Consider the following 26,170-nt stretch of genomic DNA (forward strand, 5'->3'; position numbering starts at 1 on the left):
CGTCACTGTGGGCATCACGTTGGACTCTGCACTCCAGGGCTGCCATGCAGTCATGACTGGATGGGCTCATGGTCTAAAGCAGAGGACAGAATCCACAGTACCCATGGGAGTGCCAGCAGGGAAACAGCATCCATCCATCAGGAATATTTTATACTTGAGCACATGGCATGGGGACAGGAGTCAGGGATGGGTGGTGGTCAGGCAAGTCTTAGCAAAGGGTGCCAGAATTTTTGCCCAAGGGAAGGATGGGATTCACTTAAGGCAGGGAAGGCAGATGAGCCAGGCACTCATGGGGGATGAGAGGGGATTGTAGCCAGTAGAGCTTTGGCTGGAGAGGGGCTGGGTGTGGGGTAGTGCTTACAGTGGATGGAACTGGAACTCTTCCTCTCCTCTTTTCTCTACTCTTTCTTCTCCTGATATCCCTTTCTCCTTCTTTCTCTCCTACTTCCCTTTTCTCCCACAGGCGGAGTTCACAGCTCTATACGGGGACGGGGCCCTGGAGGAGGCTCGGCGCCTGCGGGAGGGGAACTGGGCCTCAGTGAGGACAGTGCTGACAGGGGCCGTGGCACTGGGGGCCCTGGTAACTGTAGGGGCCTTTTTTGCTAGCAAGTGAGAAAGTCCAGGGCCAAGTGGGGCTAGGTGTGGCTAGGGGACAGGAGAGCAGGAACAGAAGAGAGAAATGCCCTTGAAAGAAGTGGGGTGAATGGCTGGGCATGGAACAGAGTTGGGAAGGGGCAGGGGACTTCGTGAGGGAGTGGAGTGTGCCAGGCAGGCAGTTGGAAGAGTGAACTGGAGACCTTGGGGAAATTACTTGGAAAGTCAGGGGTCCAGGAGATGGATTAATTCCAGGTTTAGGGGGAGATGGGAGGTATACCCGTAGGTGTAGGCACAGAAAGCTAGCTAGAGGTTGGTTTGCAACCATGATTAGGTTGACTTGCATAAGGGGTTGGTGTCTCCATTGGATGAGTGGGATTTGGGGAAAACCCAGAAGGCACTCCCTTGAATGGAAGCTTGGATTCTCAGGTGATAGGGAGAGGTGGCTGTGACTGGGCTGCTTGGACACACACGTGTGCATGTGCACGCGTGCTCATGTGCATGCTGGTTGCTTGTCTAATCCGGTGGCAGTGGGATTCTTTAAGAACAAAACATTTCCTCTTGCAGTGGCAAGAACGGGGCAGTTCTCTGCCTACCTCCCAACGCACTTCTCCCTCCTCCCCTTGTCCTGGTGCCTCAAGGCTGAGGGAGAGACTCTATCCAAATGAGGGCTTTGGGCGCTTCTCTGTGGAAAGTCATTAGCAGGGCTTTGAAGAGAAGAGCAGTTCTGTAGCTGGCCTTGTTCCTTCATGGTCCCCCTTCCTTGTGCATCATGCATTTGCTGCTGCCTCCTGGGCTTTGATGGAAAGGCAGGGCTGTAGAGCCTATAGTGGGTAGAGGCTTTGGTAGCTGGACATGCCTGCTGCCTTCTCTCCCACCAGGGCACACTGGTGCCTGAAGTGTTCCCTATCTCTGGGGCATTCTGCACCCAAACTTAAAACTCTAAATTGGGGCTCTAATTAATTTACCTTTTGAGTGTGGACATAAATGCTGATCTAGAATACAATCTGGGTCCTGCACTATGTCTCAGTGAGACTGTTGATGCCTTGAGGGGAACATTCCAGCTCTGAACCCCATGGATGTGAGGGTGATGTGTACTCCGTGACTGGCCTGTTCTGATGGTGGGCTTTGGTGCTGCTTTATCAAGGGCCAAGTGTATGGATTCTGGAGTACCTACCATGATCTGGAAACATTCATATTTTCTTTGAAGCCACGCTGTTTGCATGGGTGTTACTTGTCTGTACCTCAGAGCCTGCGAATGTTAACTTTAGAGCTCTCAGTCTTCTAGAACAGATTCAGATTACAGCTTTTTGTTTTGAGAAATGATTTAACTCCGAATGCATGCCCTGAGCCAGACCTCACTGCTGCACTTTCTAAGGTGCTAAAATTGCTGCTCTCCAATGCTGACTTCTTTAGACATAGTGCTCTAGGTACCTGCCCTTAACCCTGAGCACTGATCAATTTAGCTAGACCATGGTTGACTCTTTTTGGAGATTTTTTACTTGGTCCCAGAAGGTGGCAACATAGTTGTACTCACTAGAATGTGGGACCAAAATTGGCCTCAGGTGTTTAGCCCAGACTTTTGTGCTTGAGAGAGGGCTGCACTTTTTAATGATATTTATGGGGGAGATGGTAGGCTGCATGTGCCACTTGGTCTGTCGTGAGTATGCTGATACCAGAAACTCAGAGCTGCTCTGTGGCAGGCAGTTGGGGTGGGGGGGCGCCTCCGACTTGCTCAGGACAAACTAGGCCAGTGGTTTTCAAACTGCTTGGCAGAGCCCCAGAGTTTCCTAGGGGTTGCCTCAGGAGTCCTTGGGGGAAATGAAAGTGAAGGGGGCGTGCTGAGCAGGCTGGGCTACTTGCCCTCAAACAGAACAGCTCTCCTTGTAGCTCTTATCGGGGTTCAGGGTAAGATTTTAATTTGCATTAAGGGGTTTGCTGCTGAAAAAAGTTGGAAAACCACTGGTAGATCATTAGCTCCATGGAGCCTGTATTCCCCCAGGTTTGGGGCAGACTTGTCACCCTACCCTTTACCATGGGACACCGCTTATCCCTGTTAGCTCTTCTGAGGGGTCTTGAGCAAATGGGCAGCAGGGATCATGGTTACTGAAATGCTCTGCTCTGAGGCCTTCACACCTGGGTGGAAGGAGAGGCTGTCTTCTGAAAGTGTAAGGGGCTTGGTCTGGATTCCCGGAAGCATAGCTTGGATGGGACCACAGTGGGCTGTTTTGAACTAGCCTGCCCTTCTTAGCATGAGGGGCAATGGAAACCCCAGAGACTCTTCTGTCAGGGAAAAGCAGAGACTCTCTTACAGAGCCATATAGTTCCTTGGGATTAGCTCTTGGCCAGGAAGGCTGAGAATGGCTCCCGATTTTTAAATCCATTTCTTTTTTTTTTTTAATAAGGGAAATAAATCTAATTGTCATTTTTCAGAGATTAAATAGGTGGAGGGTGTTTCCTTCTCTCCAGAGCCCAAAGGGACAAATAAGGACTTGCCTAGGCCAAGGAAGGAGCAGAAGTAGGGCAACTGGGTCCTGCAATTGTTAAGCCCACTCCCCACTTATTCTAGGGCATACACTATTTTACTTTTTTAAAATCATAAAATGGTGGGAGAACAGATTTGGTTAGTTTAGAAGAAAAGAAAAAGCTCTATAGATATAAATATATATTCCTGTATTTTTATTTAATAATTTATAAATACCAAGTTCATCTGACTTTTATTTTTGTGTAATATGTAATGGTCGTATTAAAAAATAAATAAAGCCCAGAAGTTTAATGAGAAGGACTGAGCAGGGTTTGTGACTTCTATACTGTATATAGCCCGGGGTCAGGACATTTCTTGATCCAGTCATCTCTTCATGCCCTTGTTAAGGTCAAGAATTAGAGTAATAGAAGTTTTGGAAAGTGTTGAGGAAAAAAAAAAAATCAGAGTCCCCCCCCCCCCCACCTCAGCCAAATGCCCAAAGCCAAGAACTCCATCTGTGCCAGCCCAAGCCTTAAGAGAGTGTGTGTATGCGGTACTTTGGGATGGCTAAAAAGAAAAACCAAAAGGGAACCTACAAAACAATCTTTGTGTGATGGTAATCAAGTCCCCAGTTGTGGTTCAGCTTCTGATCAGAAGTGTGTGATAATGGGCATTTCTCCCCAATATACCCTGTTGCCTACCTCAGACTTAAGTCTGGCAAAAATGGAATCCCTGCTTCCTTTACTAAAGGTCCTGTGAGACATTTGGTTTCAGACATTGTAGTGCTAAGTTGAATGGAAACTACAAGTATTCAGCCCATCCTTCTGTACTTCTAGTCTAGGACCACATCATAATCATGTCTGACAGAAATAGTCATCTTAATTTTAAATTATAAGCAGGAATTTTCTAGTTTTTCTATAATACAGTGCAATAAAATGGTATTTGGGTTTATGTGTTAAATTGTAGTGAGAAATATACTGCTTAGAGGAGTCCATGGTTACATTTACAGCCTCTGTAGAAAGATCTACAGGGCAAGCCATCTTAAAATCCAAGAGTGGCTTGGTGAACATGACCCTAGGGGAAAAAGGAAGTAGATGCTCTTCATAGTTAATATCATCAGTCTATGATAGCTAGTGCATTTTTCTTCACTGCAGAGTTACTGGTTTAATGACTGATTGATTTATGTTTGCCAAAAAGCATTCGAACATCTTACTAGAATACTTAAAAGACAAAACATACAGCCTGACCAGGTGGTGGCACAGTGGATAGAGCATTGACCTGGGATGCTGAGGACCCAGCTTCGAAACCCCAAGTTGCTGGCTTGATAGTGGGCTCATCAGACTTGAATGCAGGCTCACCAGCTTGAATGCGGAGTTGCCGGCTTGAGTGTGGGATCATAGACATGACCCCATTATTGCTGGCTTGAGCCCAAAGGTCACTTGAAGTCTAAGATAAGCATGGGGTCACTGGCTTGACTAAAGTGCCCCCCCCCATCAAGGCACGTATGAAAGCAATCAATGAACTAAAGTGCTGCAACTATGAACTGATGCTTCTCATCTCTCTCCCTTCCTGTTTGTCTTTCTCACTAAAAAAAAAAAGGAAAAAAAAAAAGACAGAAAGATACAGATTTTTAAGTAGGGACAATTGAAATTTAAAGGGAAATTAATGTACAAAAAAGACATTCTATAAGCAGTTTTCCTGAATACAAAATCTAGGCTATGAATTCAGTTCTGAGCTTCTTGGCAGCTAAAGCAAACTAGAAAACATAATGAGATTCACATTTCTTTTAGGATCTGTAAAAGCATCTCAATTCCCAAGATGGGCAAAAAGTTTTGTGGCTCTTCTGAGAAGACACTGAGTGAGATAGAGGACACCACCATCTATAATACCTGAGAGCAAATATGTTGAGTTTTGCACTACTGTTTCTTATACAAATACCAAATGGGAATTCAGTCAATCCTCAGTTGTTTCTGTCAGGCTTATCACAATTGAGCCCAAATATGCACTGTGATGCTCCAGTTTAATATAGGGCTAAATTTTAGACTATGTAAATGGGCAGATGTATTATTATTATTTTGTTGTTATTTTTCTGAAGTAAAGCGGGGAAGCAGAGAGACTCCTGCATGCGCCCTACCAGGATCCACCCGGCACGCCCACCAGGGGGCGATGCTCTGCCTATCTGGGGTGTAGCTCTGTTGCAACCAGAGTCATTCTAGTGCTTGAGGTGGAGGCCATAGAGCCATCCTCAGCGCCTGGGCCAACTTTGCTCCAATGGAGCCTTGGCTGCAGGAGGGGAAGAGAGAGACAGAGAGGAAGGAAAAGGGAGAGAGTGGAGAAGCAAATGGGCACTTCTGTGTACCCTGGCTGGGAATCGAATCCGGGACTTCCACATGCCAAGTCAACATTGGGCAGATGTATTATTTATCCTTCAGGAAGTTTTCTGTGAATGTTATTTCTCCAAATGGCACTTTTGGTAAAAGTTAAGCAACATTTAGTTACGATTTTTTAACAAATTGATAGATTGTAGATATGTTTTAAGACCAGATCCTTTTAAAACTTTAAAAGCTTCCTTACATGTGGATAAAGGTGAGATACAAAATAACAATGTTTAAAAAATCAAACAGAAGACAGATAATGAAATGCTATATAGTTTTTTAATCATTCATGCAGCAAACATTCAAGCATCCTTTCTGTGCTGAGCACAGTTCTAGGCCCTGAGGTAGAGAAGTGAACAAAGAGGCATAGATTTCTGCCTTCGTGTTACTTACATTCTAGTAAGAGAAACAAAGTTCACAATATTCACTAACATAACATTTCATGTTAGATGACAAATACTATGAAGAAAAATAATTCATTAGGGCAGGATTGGAAGGTGTACATATATATGTATAGATTTTATTGTTAAATGGTTAGGGAAGGCCTCATTTCTAAGGTGACTTGAATAAAGTCATGAAAAATGAAATTGGAAAAATATTTTTATTGATATGGAAAGATGTTCCTGTATCTCACTGTATAAAAAAGAAAATAGATTAGAAAATAATATATACAGTATGATCCAAATAAACAAATAAACAGGTGTGCGCACACTTCTACATGCACTTTTGTGCTGAAAATTTCAGGAATGGTAAGATATATATCAAAATATCAGTAGTTATTATCTCTGGGTGTTTTTTTTTTGAACTTTTTTAAATGTTTATTTTTTATTGATTTTAGTGAAGAGAGAGAGAGACAGGTACATCTGTCTGTCCCTGTATGTGCACAGACTGGGGATCAAACTGGCGACCTCTGCACTTCTGGACAATGCTCCAACCAGCTGAGCTATCCAGCCAGGGCTGGATGGTAGATGTTATGGGCAGTTTTGTTTTATTCTTTTTGTTGTCAGCATTTTCTGATTTTTTTGATAATAAAAACATATTTCTGGTTTAGTGTAAAAACAAGTTTTTCAGGAACAAAGTTTTTAAAAAAGTTAACCAAGCAGAATGGAAATTAAACAGCCCAGCAGCAGTTCCTTCTCATTTAAATGGCCACCCCACAAGGGCAGAGCTAAAAAGTTAAAGTAAGTAGAGCAAAACTTTGATTAGAAAGATTTGGCGTCTGCTCCAAAATACAATAAGTAAGTGATTAAAGCTTCAAGGTTCTATATCAATACTGTCCAATATAAATATAAGGCAAGCCACGTTTGTAGTTTTATATTTTCCAGTAGCCTCATTAAAAAACAAACAAAAAAAGAAACACCCCAAACTAATTTTAATATTTTATTTAACCCATTATATAAAAACTATAATTTCAATCTGTAATTAATATTTAAAAATTAAGTTATTTTACAGTCTCTTGTCATACAGTCATTTTAATTTGGTGTATATTTGACACTTTCAGCACATCTCATTTTGGACTACTCATGTTTCAAGCAATCAGTACCCATGTGTGACTACCATATTAAACAGTGAAGTTATAGATTTTAGAGAATTACTGTAGCCAGTAAACATTTCAAAGCAGGAGTCAAAACCAGGAATGAAACTACCAAGAAGCCAAGTATTTATATTTAGTAAGAAAACATTTTCCTTCTAGACAAACCTGGAGATGCTCTCATTCATTTTACTGATTAAATTCTCTTTTTCTCAACTGCACTGAACATTAACTTCTTTTTTTTTTTAAGTGAGAAAAAGGGAGAAAGACTCCCACACGCACCCCAACTGGGATCCAACAGGCAATCCCCCTCTGGGGTCAATGCCGAGAGCTATCCTCAGTGCCCAGGGCCGAATCTTGAACTAATTGAACCACTGACTGTGAGAGGAAGAGAGAGAGAAGGGGTAGAAAAGGAGGAAAGAAGCAAATAGTCACTTCTCCTGTGTGCCCTGACCAGGGATCGAACCCAGGATGTCTGCATGCTGGGCTGATGCTCTACCCACTGAGCCAAACAACCAGGACCACACATATCTATTAACACATTTTTCCTTTCTCTAGGGCACATGAGTTTCAGTTTTCCCAAAATTGCACAGCTCTCTAGTGACAGGTTATTACTGAAGGAAAATTATACTCATAATTAGGTGAATTTCGTATCATTACATACTAATTAAAAAAAATTCATTTTCAGGGAAACATCTTTTTCATGTGCTCTATGCACCAATAACAGACAAGATATTAAATCAGATTATTACAGAAGATGATTCATTCAGTTACCACTTACTGAGCACACAATAATAGGCAATGGGTAAAGATCAGTAAAATGAAGTCCAACTCCTAACAAGGAAGTTCCTTTTTTAAAAAAAATTATTAAAAAAAAATTATTCATTTTAGAGAGGAGAGAGAGAGAGGAGGGGGAGGAGCAGGAAGCATCAACTCCCATATGTGCCTTGACCAGGCAAGCCCAGAGTTTTGATCCGGTGGTCTCAGCACTCCAGGTTGACACTTTTCTCCACTGCGCCACCACAGGTCAGGCCTCAGGGAAGTACCTTTTTAAGTCACCATTCCAATACCTTTTTAAATGTGTTTGTAAAAGTAATCAAGCTCATTAGTTGGAGGTTAAAATATTTTTAAAATAAAAATAATAGGTTGTGTAAAAACCATAAAACAGAAAATTATGAAGATCAATCATAATCCTACAGAGAGAAACACAATGTTTTGGCATATTTCTTTCCTATCTGTGCTTATATTTTAAGATCATACTGTATATATAATGTTGTATATCCCAATTCTGATTACCATATATTGCAAGCATTTTTCTTTATCATTAAAAATTTTTGAAAGCATAATGAGTATATCAAATTACATTTATAAAAACCACAAAAAATTACATCTATGTTTGTGCAATAATTTTCTTGAAAGTGCCCACTTGAACTTTCAAGTTGTTTACATTTTTTTTCACTTTGATGAACATTTTTATTCTCAAATGTTTTTTCAGTTTTTAGATTAGTTCTTTAGAATATAAGAAATTTGATTATTGGGTTAATATCAACATTTTAAAAGCTTCTGGTACATACTGCCAAAGAAAAGACTGTCCTGGTTCTTGTTGTTCCCCCCCCCCCCCCCCCCGCAATGCACAAGTTGTTTTAGTTTTAATTACTAAGTTGTCTTTTTTTTTTTTTTGTATTTTTCTGAAGTTGGAAACGGGGAGGCAGTCAGACAGACTCCCGCATGCACCTGACCAGGATCCACCCGGCACGCCCACCAGGGAGTGATGCTCTGCCCATCTGGAGTGTCGCTCTGTTGCATCCAGAGCCATTCTAGCGCCTGAGGCAGAGGCCATGGAGCCATCCTCAGGGCCCGGGCCAACTTTGCTCCAATGGAGCCTTGGCTGCAGGAGGGGAAGAGAGAGACAAAGAGGAAGGAGAGGGGGAGGGGTGGAGAAGCAGATGGGCGCTTCTCCTGTGTGCCCTGGCTGGAAATCGAACCCAGGACTCCCGCTCTACCACTAAGCCAACTGGCCAGGGCACTAAGTTGTCTTTTGATAAATAAGAAATATAGTTTTAATCATTCTTTTTTTTTTTTTTAAGTGAGAGGAGGGAGATAGACAAACTCCTGCATGCGCCCTGACCGGAATCCACTCATCAACCCTTGTGTGGGGCTGATGCTTGAATCAACTGAGCTATGTTATCCTCAGTGCCCAGAGCCAGCACTTGAACTAATCGAGCCCCTGGTTATAATAGGAGGAGAAGAGGGAGAGGAAGGGGAGGTGGGAGAAGCAGGTGGTCGCTTTTTTTTTTTACATGTGAGGAGCAGAGATAGTGAGGCAGACTCCCATATGCACCCTGACCAAGAGCCACCCAGCAACTTTATCATGGGCCAATGCTCCAGTACCAAGCTATTTTTAGTGCCTGAGGTGATACACTCCAACAGAGCTATCCTCAGTGTCTGGGGCCACACTTGAAACAACTGAATCATTGGCTGCAGGAAGGGAAGAGGGAGAGAACGGGGAGAAGGAAGGGGAGAGAAGCAGATGGTCACTTTTCCTGTGTGCCCTGACCAGGAATTGAACCTGGGACGTCCATATGGCGGGCCAACGCTCTATCCACTGAGCCACTGACCAGGGCCATGGTCATTTCTCTTGTGTGCTCTCACTGGGAGTCAAACCCGGGATGTCCATACACCAGGCCAATGCTATTAAGCCAACTGGGTAGGGCCTAGTTTTAATCATTCTTTATATAAATATCTTTTTTTGACTTATCTTTGTTGGAACTTAGTTTTTTTCCCAATTTCAGCATCTTGTATAATGTAATCCTTGTTTTTTATTATTTATTTTTTTTAATCCTTGTTTTTTAAAACAGACCTTATAGTAATTTTGATCATCTGAGCTTTGAAAGCTGGCATTGAATTCCCTGCTTACTTCTAATTAGTTCCATGACTTGGGCAAGTTATTTCACTTTTTCCTCATTCCTAAAAATGTTTATGGTTTTGGAAATACTTCACAGGGTTGTCATGAGAATGCAATGAGATAATAATAGAATAGTGCCTGTTACAAATTCAAGTGCTCAACAAAATTAGGATTCAAGAATCTAAAAAAAATCACATTTCCCTTAAGTGGTTTGCTTAAACTAGGTCCCAATCGTATGACTGGTGGTGGCCAGTGGATATGATCCCAAAGGTCGCCAGCTTGAGCCCAGGGTCACTGGTTTGAGCATGGGATCATAAACATGATCCCATGGTCACTTGCTTGAAGCCCAAGGTCGCTGGCTTGAGCAAAGAATCACCACTGGTTTTGCTGGAGTGCCCCACCCCCCATCAAGGCATGTATGAGAAGCAATCAATGAACGACTAAAGTGAGTTGATGCTTCTCATCTTTCTCTCTTCCTGTCTCTCTCTCACTCGCTAAAAAATCTATTTAAAAAATTTTTTAATAAATAAACTAGGTTCCAATAAATCATCCAAATCTTCATCAGGTTAAGTACAGTAGAAAATATTTTTCTTCCAGTGAACTCAATCTTTTAGAGCTTGTCTTTAGAACTTAGTTCTCCCAGATCACTGAAACTGAGATGGCTGATGAAGTAATTTCCAGCAGTGAAATTTTAAGCAGCTGTGAATCTGCTCCAAGTTCCCCTCTTCCTGAGGTAAGGATTTGTTAAGAAAAAAAAAAATTGAGGTTGAGGGGATAAGAGTGGGTTATACTGAGCTTTTGACTTTTGGATTTGCAAATAGGGATCTCTAGTCCAAATCCCCCTGCTCCAGACATGAACATCCTGTTGGGATTGTTTAAATTTGTTCATCTGGCTCTCAAACCAGAGATTGGTCTAGCCACAAACATTCCTCTTGCAAACTTAGCACCGCCGTTTCTTTCTTTTTAATAAATGCATAGGATCACTACTAAAATATGGTAACCCTGCATTCCAGGACGAGGTCTCATTGGTATCTCAGAGACCAACAGTGTGGTGGCAACTTGACCGCAGAAATTCCTCTGGGATCTGAAGGATGATTTTGGGGCTGGGAACCACTGAAGGTGAAGGGTGGTCCCCAGGTCCCCAGTTAATGCATTCTTCAGTCAGAAAACATTACTGGACACTGGGTATATTGCCCCCAGTGGGGATGCAAATATAAATAAATAGGATCCAGCCTTTAATCTCCAAGCTCTCAGAACCTAAGAAAGGCAGCACAAAATGATTAAGGACACAGTGAAGTAGGTCCGCTTGTCTTGAGAGCAGGGGTGTATGTGGGGGTGCTTCTCAGGAAAAGTGATGTTGGGGTTTTGCCATGGTCTTGTTGAAGAGGGACTGCATGTACAGAGGCACCGAAGGGTGCGGTACACCCACTGCAAGGAGGAGTGTGGTAATAACATTTGTGAAGTAGCCTAGACTTGGGGTCTCTAAGCCATGATACGGAGTTTTGAGACTACCCGGACAGCAAGGGGGAGCCAACTCAGTCGGGGGAGCCAACTCAGTCTAGGAGTGGTGCCGATTGGAGGGGTGACACTGGAAGCTGAGAGGCTCCCTAGGGGGCTGTAGCCAACAGTCCAAGCAGAAGGAACAGGCTGGAATTGGGGCACGCGCAGAGGGCTTGGATAAAATATGCCTGTGCAGGAAGACAGAACGGACAGCACTTGTGTCTGGCAGCTCTGGAATGAGGATGCCTCCATGCTTTCGGGTTTGGGAAACCTGGTGGATAGTAGTACAGGTATCTTTTTTTTTTTTTTTTTGGCTGAGAGAGCCATGAATGCCACATATTTATTTATTTATTTTTTACAGAGGCAGAGATAGACAGGGACAGACAGGAACGGAGAGAGATGAGAAGCATCAATCATTAGTTTTTCGTTGCATGTTGCGACTTCTTAGTTGTTCATTGATTGCCCTCTCATATGTGCCTTGACCGCAGGCCTTCAGCAGACTGAGCAACCCCTTGCTCAAGCCAGCGACCTTGGGTCCAAGCTGGTGAGCTTTTTGCTCAAGCTGGCGACCTCGGGGTCTCGAACCTGGGTCCTTCCGCATCCCAGTCCGACGCTCTATCCACTGCACCACCACCTGGTCAGGCTAGTACCGGTATCTTGAATGGTAAAAGCTCCTTCCGAGGAGCTCCATTGAGAACCCTCCATTTCCAGCAACATCCCACCTACCGGTGCTTTTCTGGTCAGAGACCGGTTTCCAGAAACCGCCACAATATTTCCGGCTTCTACCTTCTAAGAACAGCTCACTAGTAGATAATCAGTACTATCAAGATGGCGGCTACCTTAAGACTAGTCATGTGACCTTGGTTTTCCCTTACTGTTAGCCCGGCAGGCCATTCGGGGCAAGGTTCGCCTGTCACAAAACAGGTGATACCTTCACGACCCAATCGACATCTGAGACTGGGCCACTGCGGCGAGGCAATCGGATTGGTCCTTTCCACCTAGTCAGCGACCAGTCCCGGGCGTCATATACTTCGAGGACCCGCCCATAGGCCGGAGAAGCAGGAATGTCGTCACAGCGTGGCGGTATTGTTACCTAAGGACTTGATTAAAGGTGGGACGTAGTTGATTGACAGACCGATTTCACCTACCGGGATTTGAGAATTTGTCGCAATACCCGCCTTAGAGGCGGGGGTCTTACTTGATTGCCAAGTAATATTCTCCAATGGACTCCTAGCTCGTTGTGACGGGCGGGCTGCTTGACTAATGAGTCGTCGGCGTGGCTTGCGTAGCTCTCCAATCGCTGGGCGGCAGGCCCCAGTCTGAACGGCGATGGCGGCGGCGGCGGCGGCGGCAGCGGCAGCGGGGGCTGCGGGCGGTCGGGGCTCCGGGCCGGGGCGGCGGCGCCATCTTGTGCCCGGGGCCGGTGGGGAGGCCGGGGAGGGGGCCCCGGGGGGCGCAGGGGACTACGGGAACGGCCTGGAGTCTGAGGAACTGGAGCCTGAGGAGTTGCTGCTGGAGCCCGAGCCGGAGCCTGAGCCTGAAGAGGAGCCACCCCGGCCCCGCGCCCCACCGGGAGCTCCGGGCCCTGGGCCTGGCTCGGGAGTCCCCGGGAGCCAGGAGGAGGAGGAGGAGCCGGGACTGGTCGAGGGTGACCCGGGGGACGGCGCCATTGAAGACCCGGTAAGGGAAGGAGGCTGAACGAGCTGGTCGGCGACCGGCCGGGTCACGGGAGGCCCGAGCTCAGGCGAGCGGGAGGCAGGCGGGGGGTGCGGGTGGGCGGGGAATAACGTGGCTGGGGCCGGGCCGGATTCTTGACCGCCAGAGGAGGCCCAGCCGGGCTGATTCGGGCGTCATGGGTGTCTAGTGTTCTTCAAAAGGTAGCTTGCATTTCTTACAGAGGTCCTCGAGTAGGTTGGCGGAAGTGGCCGAGCATGGCGGGGGCCGCGCGTGGTGGGAGAGCAGGGCAGAGCCCTTGCGTTGGTTCCTCTCAAGCTCTTCATACCGTCCCTACTTATTGTAGGAGCTGGAAGCGATCAAAGCTCGAGTCAGGGAGATGGAGGAAGAAGCTGAGAAGCTAAAGGAGCTACAGAACGAGGTAGAGAAGCAGATGAATATGAGTCCACCTCCAGGCAATGGTGAGTAATTGGCGGTTGCACGCGGAGCCGGGGTCGCCGGATCGGAAGGGTTGTGGGAGTACGGGTTATCTGGGATTAGATGCTCCGGACCTAGGAGCTGCTTGTCTGAACAATTACTGGTCAGGTGCTGCGGTCATAGTCCACTGTGTATTCCTCTAATCTTAGTGAGACAGAAGCTATGTTTCGGTTATGATAGGCTTGGTGGCTCTTTTTGTCTCTGTTACAAATTTATTTTTCTTTGTTCTTAGTCTGTCTGTGTCCTTTGGGGACATTGCCAGCTGGCATTTGACCTTCAAGTCTAATAGTTTTTTCTTAAACAGGAGACCCTTTAGTTAGGAGTCCTGAGAGAAACTACTTAGCTGCAGGGTCTTCCCCTTTAATCTAGAAATGTCAAGTCTCAGCCCACTTAATTTGGTTCACTTTTCAAATCATTTCAGCCAAAGCTATTCAGTACGAAATTGATTTGGGAATGGGAAGGGATTCTTGTATTATTTTCTTTGATTTTTCATAAAAAGGATATATTAATCTCTTAATTTGTCTTATATTTAGTGAGCAACTGTTGTGTGCTAGGCACTATTTTAGGTAATGGGTATAGCAAAGACCAAATTCTTTGTGTTCACCAGTGGTGGTGATGGTGCAGCACATATTGATCAAGTGGAAAACAAGTGTTTTTTCTTTTTCTAATTTCATTTTCCCCCAAAGCTGGTCCAGTGATCATGTCTATTGAGGAGAAGATGGAGGCTGATGCCCGTTCCATCTATGTTGGCAATGTATGTACTAGGGCCCAGATTGGGGTTGGTGGGAGCTCTTACTGGGAAGTTATTTTAAAGTTTTGAAAATAACATCTCCAGAAAAGGTGGTGGTGGGCCCTGGCTGGTTGGCTCAGTGGTAGAGGGTCGGCCTGGTGTGCGGAAGTCCCAGGTTTGATTCTGGGCCAGGGCACACAGGAGAAACGCCCATCTGCTTCTCCACCCCTCCCCCTCTCCTTCCTCTCTGTCTCTCTCTTCCCCCCCTGCAGCAAAGGCTCCATTGGAGCAAAGTGGGCGGGGGCACTGGGATGGCTCCATGGCCTCTGCCTCAGGCGCTAGAATGGCTCTGGTCGCAGCAGAGCATCGCCCCCTGGTGGGCGTTCCAGGTGGATCCCAGTCGGGCGCATGCAGGAGTCTGTCTGACTGCCTTCCCATTTCCAGCTTCAGAAAAATACAAAACAAAAGCAAAAACAGAAAAGGTGGTGGATTTAGGGAGTGGGGGGAGCATTGGGAGGAAGTATAGAAGGTGATGGCAATACCTCCTCTGGGGTTGGAAAGAAAACAGATTAGGCCCTGGCTGATTGGCTCAGTGGTAGAGCGTCGGCCTGGCGTGCTGGAGTCCCAGGTTTGATTCCTGGCCAGAGCACACAGGAGCAGCGCCCATCTGCTTCTCCACCCCTTCCCCTCTCCTTTCTCTCTGTCTCTCTCTTCCCCTCCTGCAGCCGAGGCTCCATTGGAGCAAAGTTGGCCGGGGCACTGAGGATGGCTCCATGGCCTCTGCCTCAGGCGCTAGAATGGCTCTGGTTGCAGCAGAGCAACGCCCCAGATGGGCAGAGCATTGCCCCTGATGGGCATGCCTGGTGGATCCCGGTCGGGCGCATGTGGAGTCTGACTGCCTCCCCGTTTCCAGCTTCAGAAAAAAAAAAAAAAAAAAAAAGGAAAACAGATTAGTTCTTTGGAGAACCAGATTTGATGTGCCTTAGTGTACATGGATGGCCTAGCCCAAAGGCTAAGCAGTGTATCTGTTGAGATGGGAGTTTGTCCAGTACCTTTGAAGTGTACCCACACACACATACCCCCACAGGTGGACTATGGTGCAACAGCAGAAGAGCTGGAAGCACACTTTCATGGCTGTGGTTCAGTCAACCGCGTTACCATACTCTGTGACAAATTTAGTGGCCATCCCAAGGGGTAAGTATGGAAATAAGTTGAGGTCATTTTAATCACAGTTTAATAATAGATGATTTTCTATTGAGCACTTATAAGTTAACATGCTATTAAAACAAGTGGTCTTAGTCTTTTAAGATAAGGCTAACGTTAATGTTATACAGGTGTAGGTAAAAGTATATCTGCAGTGGTTTGCATGCGGAAATATATGATCCGAGAATGAACTTTCACATACAACTGTAAACCTACTTTGGCTCACCCGCGCATATTCGGGTTTACACATAAATGCCTTCAGAGATTAGACAAAACAAAGCAAAAGGCTAGATATGGATGGGATCGTGAACTAGAAAGGGAGGGGCAGCTTCTTCTTGGGCCTAACTGGTTCTGCTATATGGAAATCGGCCCTGTATACCCTGTTTTATAATTTTCCAAGAGTGCTTGGAACTTTTGATTAAAATTTTCCATTAACCAGACCAGGTGATGGTGCAGTGGATAGAGTGTTGGCCTGGGACGCTTGAGGACCCAGATTTGAAACCCCAAGGTTGCTAGCTTGAGTGTGGGTCATAGACATGATCACTTGGTCGCTGGCCTGAAGCCCAAGGTCACTGTCTTGAGCCCAGGGTCGCTAGCTTGACTTGAGCAAGGGGTTATTGGCTTGGCTAGAGGCCCCCCCCCCCCAATCAAGGCACATATGAGGAAGCAATCAGTGAACAACTAAGGTGCCACAACTATGGTTGATGTTCTCCTCCCTTCCTGTCTGTCTGTCCTATCCCCATCCTTCTCAAAAAAACAAAACAAAAAACACCAACTTTTTTTTTTTCATTAAAAAACCTTGACCTCCATGGCCGGGGAGCACAGTTGCTTAGAGTATCATCCCTATACGCCAAGGTTGTACGTTCATTCCCCAGCCAGGACACTTACAAAAAGCAACCAATGAATGCATAAATAAGTAGAACAAACTGATATCTATCTATCCCTCCCTCCCTCCCTCCCTCTTTCCCCCCAAATCAATAAGAAAAAGAAAAACTACCAAAAAGCATTTTTTTAACTGACCCGTAATTTAAAATGTGAACACATTGTACCTAAACAAAACATGTCTGCAAGTTGGATTTGACTTGTGAGCTAATATTTGCAATCTTCGTATAGCTAAAGTGGCACTTTTTTCAGGTTTGCATATATAGAGTTCTCAGACAAAGAGTCAGTGAGGACTTCCCTTGCCTTAGATGAGTCCCTATTTAGAGGAAGACAAATCAAGGTAAGCTCTATGCTTATTTCTGTTTTGGTTCTATGCACTCTCCAGGTTGACTAAGACTCTCTGTTGTACATCCCTCACTCAGGTGATCCCAAAACGAACCAACAGACCAGGCATCAGCACAACAGACCGGGGTTTCCCACGAGCCCGATACCGTGCCCGAACTACTAACTACAACAGTTCCCGATCTCGATTCTACAGTGGTTTTAACAGCAGGCCCCGGGGTCGCGTCTACAGGTCAGGATAGATGGGCTGCTCCTCTCCCCCCGCTTCCCATGAGCCCTGTATGCTTCCTTCTCTTCTGATCTGAGGAACCGCCCTCCCGAACCCTCCCTTTGGTCTTCAGGGACTTGGTCTCCTGCCTGTGCAGGGTGAGGAAGGTAGTTGCAGGCCAGGCCAGGAGGCCAGTCTCATCGTCTTTTTCTGGAGCAGGAATTGGTGATAAGGGCTGGAATCTCTCTGCTCTGTTCTGAGAGATGCTTCTTCCCCCAATCTTATTTTCCTTGAGTTGGTAGCAGTGAATGTGTTTACACAGAAGGTCTGGAAGAACAGGGCTTCAGAGTAGCAAAAGTACTGCTTGGACATTGCTACTTTTCCCAGAGTTAGCTAGGGGTTGACAATTGAATGTCCCTTGGAAGGATACCAGGGCTCAACAGCTATGTGGGAGGGTATGGAGATACTTTTTAACTGAGCCAGTCTTTTGCAAGGTTAATTTTCTCACTGAGCATAGTAGTCTGGTGCCCATGTTGTTGCTTTGCTTTACTCATCTGTTTCTTTTCATTTAAATAGGTAAGTTAGGTACATAGACCTGAGCTTTTCATAGTGTTTGCCTAGGATCTGTTGGTGAGGGCCTAGGGTTTAAGAGCTGTGGTAAATTAAAGACTATACACAATGAGTTCTTTTTTCTTGCCCCTTTTTCTGAGTTGCACTTCTCTTGCCACTGTTTGGAGAAGTATTTCATTAATTCTCCCCTCCCATTTGTTTCCCTGTTTCTGGGATTGTGGGCTCAGTTTTAGGACACTTGGAAACTTCTTTCCCCCTTCCCTTCACAGTAACTGGGGCAAGGGCCCACGGGGAGGGGCTTGTACTGAACTATCTAGTGATCATGTTAACACCTAACTCTCCTTCTTTCTTCCAGGGGCCGGGCTAGAGCGACTTCATGGTATTCCCCTTACTAAAAAAAGTGTGTATTAGGAGGAGAGAGAGGAAAAAAAGAGGAAAGAAGGAAAAAAAAAAGAATTAAAAAAAAAAAAAAAGAAAAACAGAAGATGACCTTGATGGAAAAAAATATTTAAAAAAAAAAAAAAAAGGATATACTGTGGAAGGGGGGAGAATCCCATAACTAACTGCTGAGGAGGGACCTGCTTTGGGGAGTAGGGGAAGGCCCAGGGAGTGGGGCAGGGGGCTGCTCATTCACTCTGGGGATTCGCCACGGACTCAACTCATCTGCGCAAGCTGCTCCCCCTGTGTCCCTCTCCCACTTCACCCTCTTGGGGGCTGCTCAAGGGTAGGTGGGTATGGATGGTTGGAGGGTTTTTTTTTTTTGTTTTTGTTTTTTGTGTTTTTTTTTTTTTTTTTTTTTTTTTTTACCCAGGGCTCTGGAAGGACACCAAACTGTTCTGCTTGTTACCTTCCCTCCATCTTCTCCCTAACTTTCACAGTACCTTCCTGCCTGCTCCTGTCCTGCCAGGTCAACCGCCCACCCCCACCCCTCTTTTCTGGCTCCCTGTTCCTCCAGATTGCCTGGTGATCTATTTTGTTTCCTTTTGTGTTTCTTTTTCTGTTTTGAGTGTCTTTCTTTGCAGGTTTCTGTAGCCGGAAGATCTCCAATCCGCTCCCAGCGGCTCCAGTGTAAATTTCCCTTTCCCCTGGGGAAATGCACTACCTTGTTTTGGGGGGGGTTTGGGGCCTTTTTGTTTTTCAGTTTTTTTTTCCTTTGCCTTTTTTTCCCCTTTTATTTGGAGGGAATGGGAGGAAGTGGGCATAGGGAGGTGGGAGGTGGCTTTTGTTTTATTTTTTTTTTTAGCTCATTTCCGGGAGTGGGTGGGTGGGAGTTTTTTTAAAATATGTGTCATGAATAAAGTTGTTTTGAAAATAAAAATTGTTTGGCTTTTTGAGTGCAAGGATTTTTTATCTTCCTATTGTCTCTTAGATCCCAGATGGCTGTTATCTCTCCTTTGTGGAAGTGCTGGTATTGTGGAAGGAAAGTTCTCACAAATTACAGAATAGGAGTTAAAATTACAACTAGCAGCAACATTATGTGTTAAGGTTGATGGATAGCTTTTCTGGATAGCATGTACCCATTTGGCATTTGACAGGTAAATTAAGTGAACCTGGAAAAGTAAAAGAATGGCCAAATTAGGGTGATCTAATCACACTTCCTATGTGTGCTTATGATAAAATTTATGTGCAGATGGCCTTGGCTGGATAGCTCAGTTAATCAAGAGCATTGTTCTGAAGCACAGGTTGCTGGTTCCATCTCCAGTCAAGGCACATACAAGAGCAGATTGATGTTCCTGACACCTCTCACTAAAAATAATGTGCAAATGAATTACACCAGCAGCGCCAGATTTTTAGATTGGTGTCTTGTTAGCCTTTCTCGTCTTTTTTTTTAAGGTTTTATTGAGTTTAGAGGGTAGAACAGTGGGGAGGGCCAGGGCGCAGGAAGCATCAACTCAGTTTCTTGCCCAGTAAACCTGGGACCTTTGAACTGATGACCTCAGCATTTCAGGTGGATGCTTTATCCCAGAGGTCGGGAACCTTTTTTGGCTGAGAGCCATGAATGCCACATATTTTAAAATAATTCTGTGAGAGCCATACTGTGACCCATGTACATTACGCATTATCCAGTAAAAATTTGGTGTCCCGGATGACAGCTATGATTGGCTCCAACCACTTGCAACCAAGAACATGAGCGGTAGGAAATGAATGGATTGTAATATTTTTAACATTTTTTTTTATTAAAGATTTGCAAGCCAGGTGCAGCCATCAAAATAGCCACATCTGGCTCCTAACCCCAGCTTTATCCACTGCTCAACCACAGGTCAGGTGCCTTGTTTTCTTTACCCTGAGGTAGGCTCAAGGGGAAAAAAAATTAGTTAACAGACAATTGCAAAGCTTAGACTGCAACAACCGCATAATATCAGCTAACTTATTTTGGATTATTACATTAACAAGGACTTTAAAATTCTTTAATTAAATATAGTAGTTTAGTTACTTGGTCATTAATAACATGATTTCTTCCATTTTTGTATTGTAATGTCAGATTGGTCTTAAAATTTTGGGGTGCTGTAATCACCCCCACCCAAGCCCTCATAGATTGTCTATTGCAGGGCTCCAAATATTTAAACTGGATGTGCCTAGTCACTTGTGTTCCAGGATGTTTGTTTTTTTAGGGGAGGGGAGGGGAGGGGAGATAGTGAGGCAGACTCCTGCATGCGCCTTGACCAGGATTCACCCAGCAACCCCATCAGGGATGGCTGGTGCTCAGACTGTTCACAGGAGGGCAAGAGGCACAGGAGGGAGAGGAGGAGGGAAGCAGATGGCCATTTCTGTGTGCCCTGACCGGGAATCAAACTTGGGACAATAATATGGTGGGCCAACTGTCTATCCACTGAGCCACTGGCAAGGACCTAAGGATGTTTTGTTCACAATTGCTTCTGACCTAGATTCTCCAATCTTTAAAAAATGGCTCTATTCTGTATCCATGAATCCTTAACCCATCTCTTAAATGGCTTTGTGTTCTGAATTCTCAGGTCAGTAGTTGAACACTTAATTTAGCACTGGCTTACTTATACTACCACCTATTATGTGATTTGTTAGGCATTTGGAGGTCTGCCCTTTTTTTTTAGAGAGGAGAGAGAAAGAGACAGAGGAGAGAAAGATGGGGGGAGGAGCAGGAAACATCAACTCCCATAAGTGCCTTGACCAGGCAAGCCCAGGGTTTCGAACCGGCGACCTTAGCATTTCCAAGTCGACGCTTTATCTACTGCGCCACCACAGATCAGGCCAAGGTCTGCCTTTTGGTCAGTGTGGAGACTTATGCAGAAGCTGGTTAGCAAGAGGCTGGATAAAGTGTTACTATTTACTAGAAGAAATAACAAACATCCCAGGTGGCTTGATGTTGCTAATGCTGAGAAGGTCTCTATCCACCAGGAGGCGCTAAATGGCTATCAAAAATCCCTGTGAATTTGTTGGATCTTGGAGGATGAATGTCATTCTTTGGATTCTTCTTTGTTCTTAGTTTTGTATATTTAGTCAATTCTCAATATCCTGCCTATTCTCTCCTGTTGGGTAAACAAATGTTTTTTAAGTTTGCTTGCTTGTACTGGGTTAGTGCCTTGTGTGCATAGTCTATGGAAGGCTGTGGGTGCTTTTTTCCTGCTTGGGAGGGGCAATTGTTTGCTGGAGAAGGGTCCCCACCCCACACAGCCTCTTTTGCTGGAGAGTGCAGAAACAGAGCTGAGGGGCTTGGGGGCCCTGAGATTTCAGCCAGCGTGTTTGGCTGGAAAGTGCTGAGGCTGGTGGGGGCCTGTGAGTCTGGAATGCTGAGGGGCTTGGAAGCCTTGCCTGTTTGCTCGTTCACTGTTAACGAGACTAATACATGGAATGGTCCACCATTTTCTGGCTCCACAGTTCCTTTACTCTCTGCCTGAATCCAAAGTGAACCTGCATGTGCACAGCCATGGTGATGGCCACTGCCCTATATCTCCATTCTTTTAACTGCTTGAGCAACCCCTCATCTTGCACTGAGCCCCTGGCCGATGTCTCTTGCTCCAAACTTTATGTTGCCAGAAAGACCCCTCCCTATGACCTTTTCCAATTTGCTCCTGATTAAATTTTCTGCCATAGCTATGAGTTGTTTTTCTCTTTCTCTTTTAAGAAATGAGAGAGAGGCCCTGGCCGGTTGGCTCAGCGGTAGAGCGTCGGCCTGGCGTGCAGGGGACCTGGGTTCGATTCCCGGCCAGGGCACAAGGAGAGGCGCCCATTTGCTTCTCCACCCCCCCCCTTCCTCTCTGTCTCTCTCTTCCCCTCCCGCAGCCAAGGCTCCATTGGAGCAAAGATGGCCCGGGTGATGGGGATGGCTCCTTGGCCTCTGCCCCAGGTGCTAGAGTGGCTCTGGTCGCAGCAGAGCGATGTCCAGGAGGGGCAGAGCATCGCCCCCTGGTGGGCAGAGCATCGCCCCTGGTGGGCGTGCCGGGTAGATCCCGGTCGGGCGCATGCGGGAGTCTGTCTGACTGTCTCTCCCCGTTTCCAGCTTCAGAAAAATACACACACACACACACACACACACACACACACAAAAGAAATGAGAGAGAGAGAGAGGAGCTGGGAAGCATCAACTTAACAGTAGTTGCTTCTTTTATGTGCCTTGACCAAGCAAGCCTGGGGTTTTGAACTGGAGACCTCAGCATTCCAGGTTGATGCTCCATCCACTGCGCCATTGCAGATCAGGTGCCATAAATTTTATTTTCATGTATTGCCCATGCTGTTCCTTAAGCTTGGTATGCTCAACCCATCTATACTATCAGAATCATATAAACAAGTATCACAGTTGAGAGACCTCGATTTCTTAGAATGAATCACTGACTCACCTCTACACTCAGGACAAATTGTACTTATCTCTAATATTTCGTGGTTTTGTAATTAAAATAATTACATCTTTGTTTCTCCACTGGACTGCAAGTTCCTTGGGATGGATTGTGCCTTTGTATGACCTCAGTGCCTGCCACTTCGTAGGTGCTCAGAAGTAACAGGTCTCTTTATCCTGACCCTGCCAGTTTCTGTCCTAGGAATCAGTTTTCCTACTTTACCTTGTTTGTTTGTTTTTTCAATCTTTTTTCCTGTAGCATTCTCAGTGATTATAGAAGTGGCACAGAAAGAAAGTGCTTTCCTTGGGAAAGATTTCTGCCAATCACTCCTGATAGGCTCTCTCTTAACCAAAGAATAGAAATGAGCTGAATCTCATTGGGATTCTGTAGAAGGGATGTGCCTACGAAGGAGATTGGGGGAACCTGTCCACAAGATTTCCTTTCTGGGGTGAGGGTCTGAGTCAGAGATCCTTAGAAGGACTTTGAAACAAATTTGAATGAAGCCTGACCAGGCAGTGGCGCAGTGGATGGAGCGTCGGACTGTGCTGCGGAGGACCCAGGTTCGAGATCCCAGGATCGCCAGCTTGAGCGTGGGCTCATCTGGTTTGAGCAAAGCTCACCAGCTTGGACCCAGAGTCGCTGGCTCGAGCAAGGGGTTACTCGGTCTGCTGAAGGCCCACAGTCAAGGCACATGTGAGAGAGCAATCAATGAACAACTAAGGTGTTGCAATGAAAAAAAAAACTGGTGATTGATGCTTCATCTTTCTCTGTCCCTATCTATCCCTCTCTCTGACTCTCTCTGTCTCTGTAAAAAAAAAACAAAAAAAAAACAACCCCCCCCCCAAAAAAAAAAAATTTGAATGAAGACAACCTAGTGCTTTTCCAGGTAGGATTTGCCCAACCTGACAGCAACAGTTTTTTTAAATAATGTAACTTTTACCTGACTGGTGGTGGCACAGTGGATAGAGCGTTGACCTGGCATGCTGAGGTCCCAGGTTCAGAACTCCAAGGTCGCTGGCTTGAGCATAGGCTCACCAGCTTGAGTATGGGGTTGCCAGCTTGAGCATGGGATCATTGACATGATCCTATGGTGGCTGGCTTGAGCCTAAAGGTCGCTGGCTTGAAGCCCAAGGTCACTGGCTTGGTTTGAGCCACCTGGTCAAGGCATGTATGAGAAGCAATCAATGAACAACTAAGGTGCTGTAACTATGAGTTAATGTGTCTCATCCCCTATCCATACCCCCCCCCCCCCACACACACACACAAAATATATATATATAAATAATAACTTTCCTTGCTTTTATGTATGGTTTCAATGAGTAGCCTTTCTCAAGCTAATTTATTTATTTTAGAGAGGAGAGAGAGTGAAGGGGGAGGGAGCAGCAGGAAGCATCAACTCCCATATATGCCTTGACCAGGCAAGCCCAAGTTTTTTTTTTTTTTTCATTTTTCTGAAGCTGGAAACAGGGAGAGACAGTCAGACAGACTCCCGCATGCGCCCGACCGGGATCCACCCGGCACGCCCACCAGGGGCGACGCTCTGCCCACCAGGGGGCGATGCTCCGCCCATCCTGGGCGTCGCCATGCCGTGACCAGAGCCACTCTAGCGCCTGGGGCAGAGGCCACAGAGCCATCCCCAGCGCCCGGGCCATCTTTGCTCCAATGGAGCCCTGGCTGCGGGAGGGGAAGAGAGAGACAGAGAGGGAAAGTGCGGCGGAGGGGTGGAGAAGCAAATGGGCGCCTCTCTTGTGTGCCCTGGCCGGGAATCGAACCCGGGTCCTCCGCACGCCAGGCCGACACTCTACCTCTGAGCCAACCGGCCAGGGCCAAGCCCAAGGTTTTGAACTGGCGACCTCAGAGTTCCAGACCTATGCTTTATCCACTCCACCACCACAGGTCAGGCCCCATGACCTAATTTTTAAATGTCTTTCAACCCTGTTACTTTCTCATGCCTCTTTCCCCCTTTTTTATGCCTATGGTAATCATTTAGTGAGTACTTACCAAGTGCAAGGCACTGTTTTAGGTGCTAGAATTTGTTTGAAAAAGGAGTCAGTAAGAAAACTAATTTTAATTGCCAAAGAGTCAGTTTGCCATACTTCTGACTTGCATCTCACCAAAACTCTCTGGAGTGTTTATATATATATAAAACTTTATATATATACAATTTTATATATATAAAATTCACATACCATAAAAATCTACCTTTTTTTTTTTTTTTGTATTTTTTTTTTCTGAAGCTGGAAACGGGGAGAGACAGTCAGACAGACTCCCGCATGCGCCCGACCGGGATCCACCCTGCACGCCCACCAGGGGGCGATGCTCTGCCCCTCCAGGGCGTCGCTGTGCCGCGACCAGAGCCACTCCAGCGCCTGGGGCAGAGGCCAAGGAGCCATCCCCAGCGCCCGGGCCATCTTTGCTCCAATGGAGCCTTGGCTGTGGGAGGGGAAGAGAGAGACAGAGAGGAAGGAGGGGGTGGGGGTGGAGAAGCAAATGGGCGCTTCTCCTATGTGCCCTGGCCGGGAATCGAACCCAGGTCCCCTGCACGCCAGGCCGACGCTCTACCGCTGAGCCAACCGGCCAGGGCCAAAAATCTACCTTTTAAGTGTACAATTCAGTGGTGTTTACATATATATAATTTTCTACCATCCCCCCCAAGCCCCTAGCAACCACTAATTTACTTTTTTGTTTGTGACAGAGACAGAGCAGAGAGAGGGACAGATAGGGACAGACAGACAGGAAAGGAGAGAGATGAGAAGCATCAATTCTTAGTTGCAGCACCTTAGTTGTTCATTGATTGCTTTCTCATAGGTGCCTTGACCAGGGAACTACAGCAGACTAAGTGACCCCTTGCTTGAGCCAGTGACCTTGGGCTCAAGCTGGTGAAAGCTGGTGAGCCTTGTTCAAACCAGATGAGCCCGCACTCAAGCTGGTGACCTTGGGGTCTCAAACCTAGGTCCTCCGTGTCCCAGTTCAATGCTCTATCCACTGCACCAACTCCTGAGCAGGCACTAATTTACTTTTTTCTTTGTGGATTTTCCTATTCTGAATATTTAACATAAATAAAATCATATAGTATGTTGCCCTTTGTGTTTGGCTTCACTTAGCCTAATGTTTTCATTTTATATATATTTTTTATTTTTATGTATTTATTTATTTTTGCAAGAGAAACAGAGACAGAGAGCAAGACAGACAAAAAGGGAGAGAGATGAGAAGCATCAACTGGTAGTTGCGGCACTTTGATTGTTCATTGATTGCTTCTGATATGTGCCTTGATAGGGGAGCGGGGGACTCCAGCTGAGCCAGTGACTGCTCGCTCAAGTCAGTGACCTTTGGGCTCAAGCCAGCAACCATGGGCTCATGTCTATGATCTTATGCTCAAGTGACCTTGGGGTTTTGAATCTGGGACCTGGGCATCTCAGGTTGACACTCTATCCACTGCGCCACCGCCTGGTCAGGCAGCATAATGTTTTCAAGATTCATCCATGTAGTATCATACATCAGTACTTTGCTCCTTTTTATGGCTGAATAATATTTTTGGGTTTTTTTAATGTTTATTTTATTGATTTTTAGAGAAAGAGGAAGAGAGAGAGGGAGACAAAAACATTGATCTGTTCCTGAATGTGCCCTGACTGGGGATTGAACTGGCTACTTCTATGTTTTAGGACAACACTCTACCCAGTGAAGCTATCTGTCCAGGGCTGAATAATATTTCTTTGTGTAGATACATTTTGTTTATCTATTCATCAGTTGATGGACATCTGGGTTTCCATTATTTTTTTAAAAAGATTTTATTTATTGTTTTTACAGTGTGTGTGTGTGGGGGGTGAGGAATGAGAAGTATCAAATCACAGTTGTTTCACTTTAGTTGTTCACTGACTGCTTGTCATGTGTGCCTTGACCGTGCAAG

The 26,170-nt window shown here is 45.7% G+C and overlaps 1 protein-coding gene across 4 annotated transcripts in view; it reads left to right on the forward strand.

The window, feature by feature from the left end:
* LOC136336089 (bcl-2-like protein 2) overlaps window positions 1-18,006 on the forward strand; it is a 25,034-nt gene extending 7,028 nt beyond the window's left edge. For 3 of the 4 annotated variants that reach the window (XM_066277471.1, XM_066277470.1, XM_066277472.1), the window contains exon 4: window positions 464-5,614. In XM_066277471.1, the coding sequence (XP_066133568.1) occupies window positions 464-613 (150 nt within the window). In that variant the 3' untranslated portion in view covers window positions 614-5,614. Of the gene's footprint in view, window positions 1-463; window positions 13,050-13,389; window positions 13,505-14,206; window positions 14,275-15,337; window positions 15,445-16,587; window positions 16,676-16,757; window positions 16,910-17,810 lie in introns of those variants that run through there. The other variant, XM_066277469.1, reaches the window with a different exon arrangement.
* Window positions 18,007-26,170: the final 8,164 nt, after the last annotated feature.

The sequence above is a fragment of the Saccopteryx bilineata genome, chromosome 4 (assembly GCF_036850765.1).
Source record: "Saccopteryx bilineata isolate mSacBil1 chromosome 4, mSacBil1_pri_phased_curated, whole genome shotgun sequence".
NCBI classification, from domain to species: Eukaryota; Metazoa; Chordata; class Mammalia; order Chiroptera; family Emballonuridae; genus Saccopteryx; species Saccopteryx bilineata.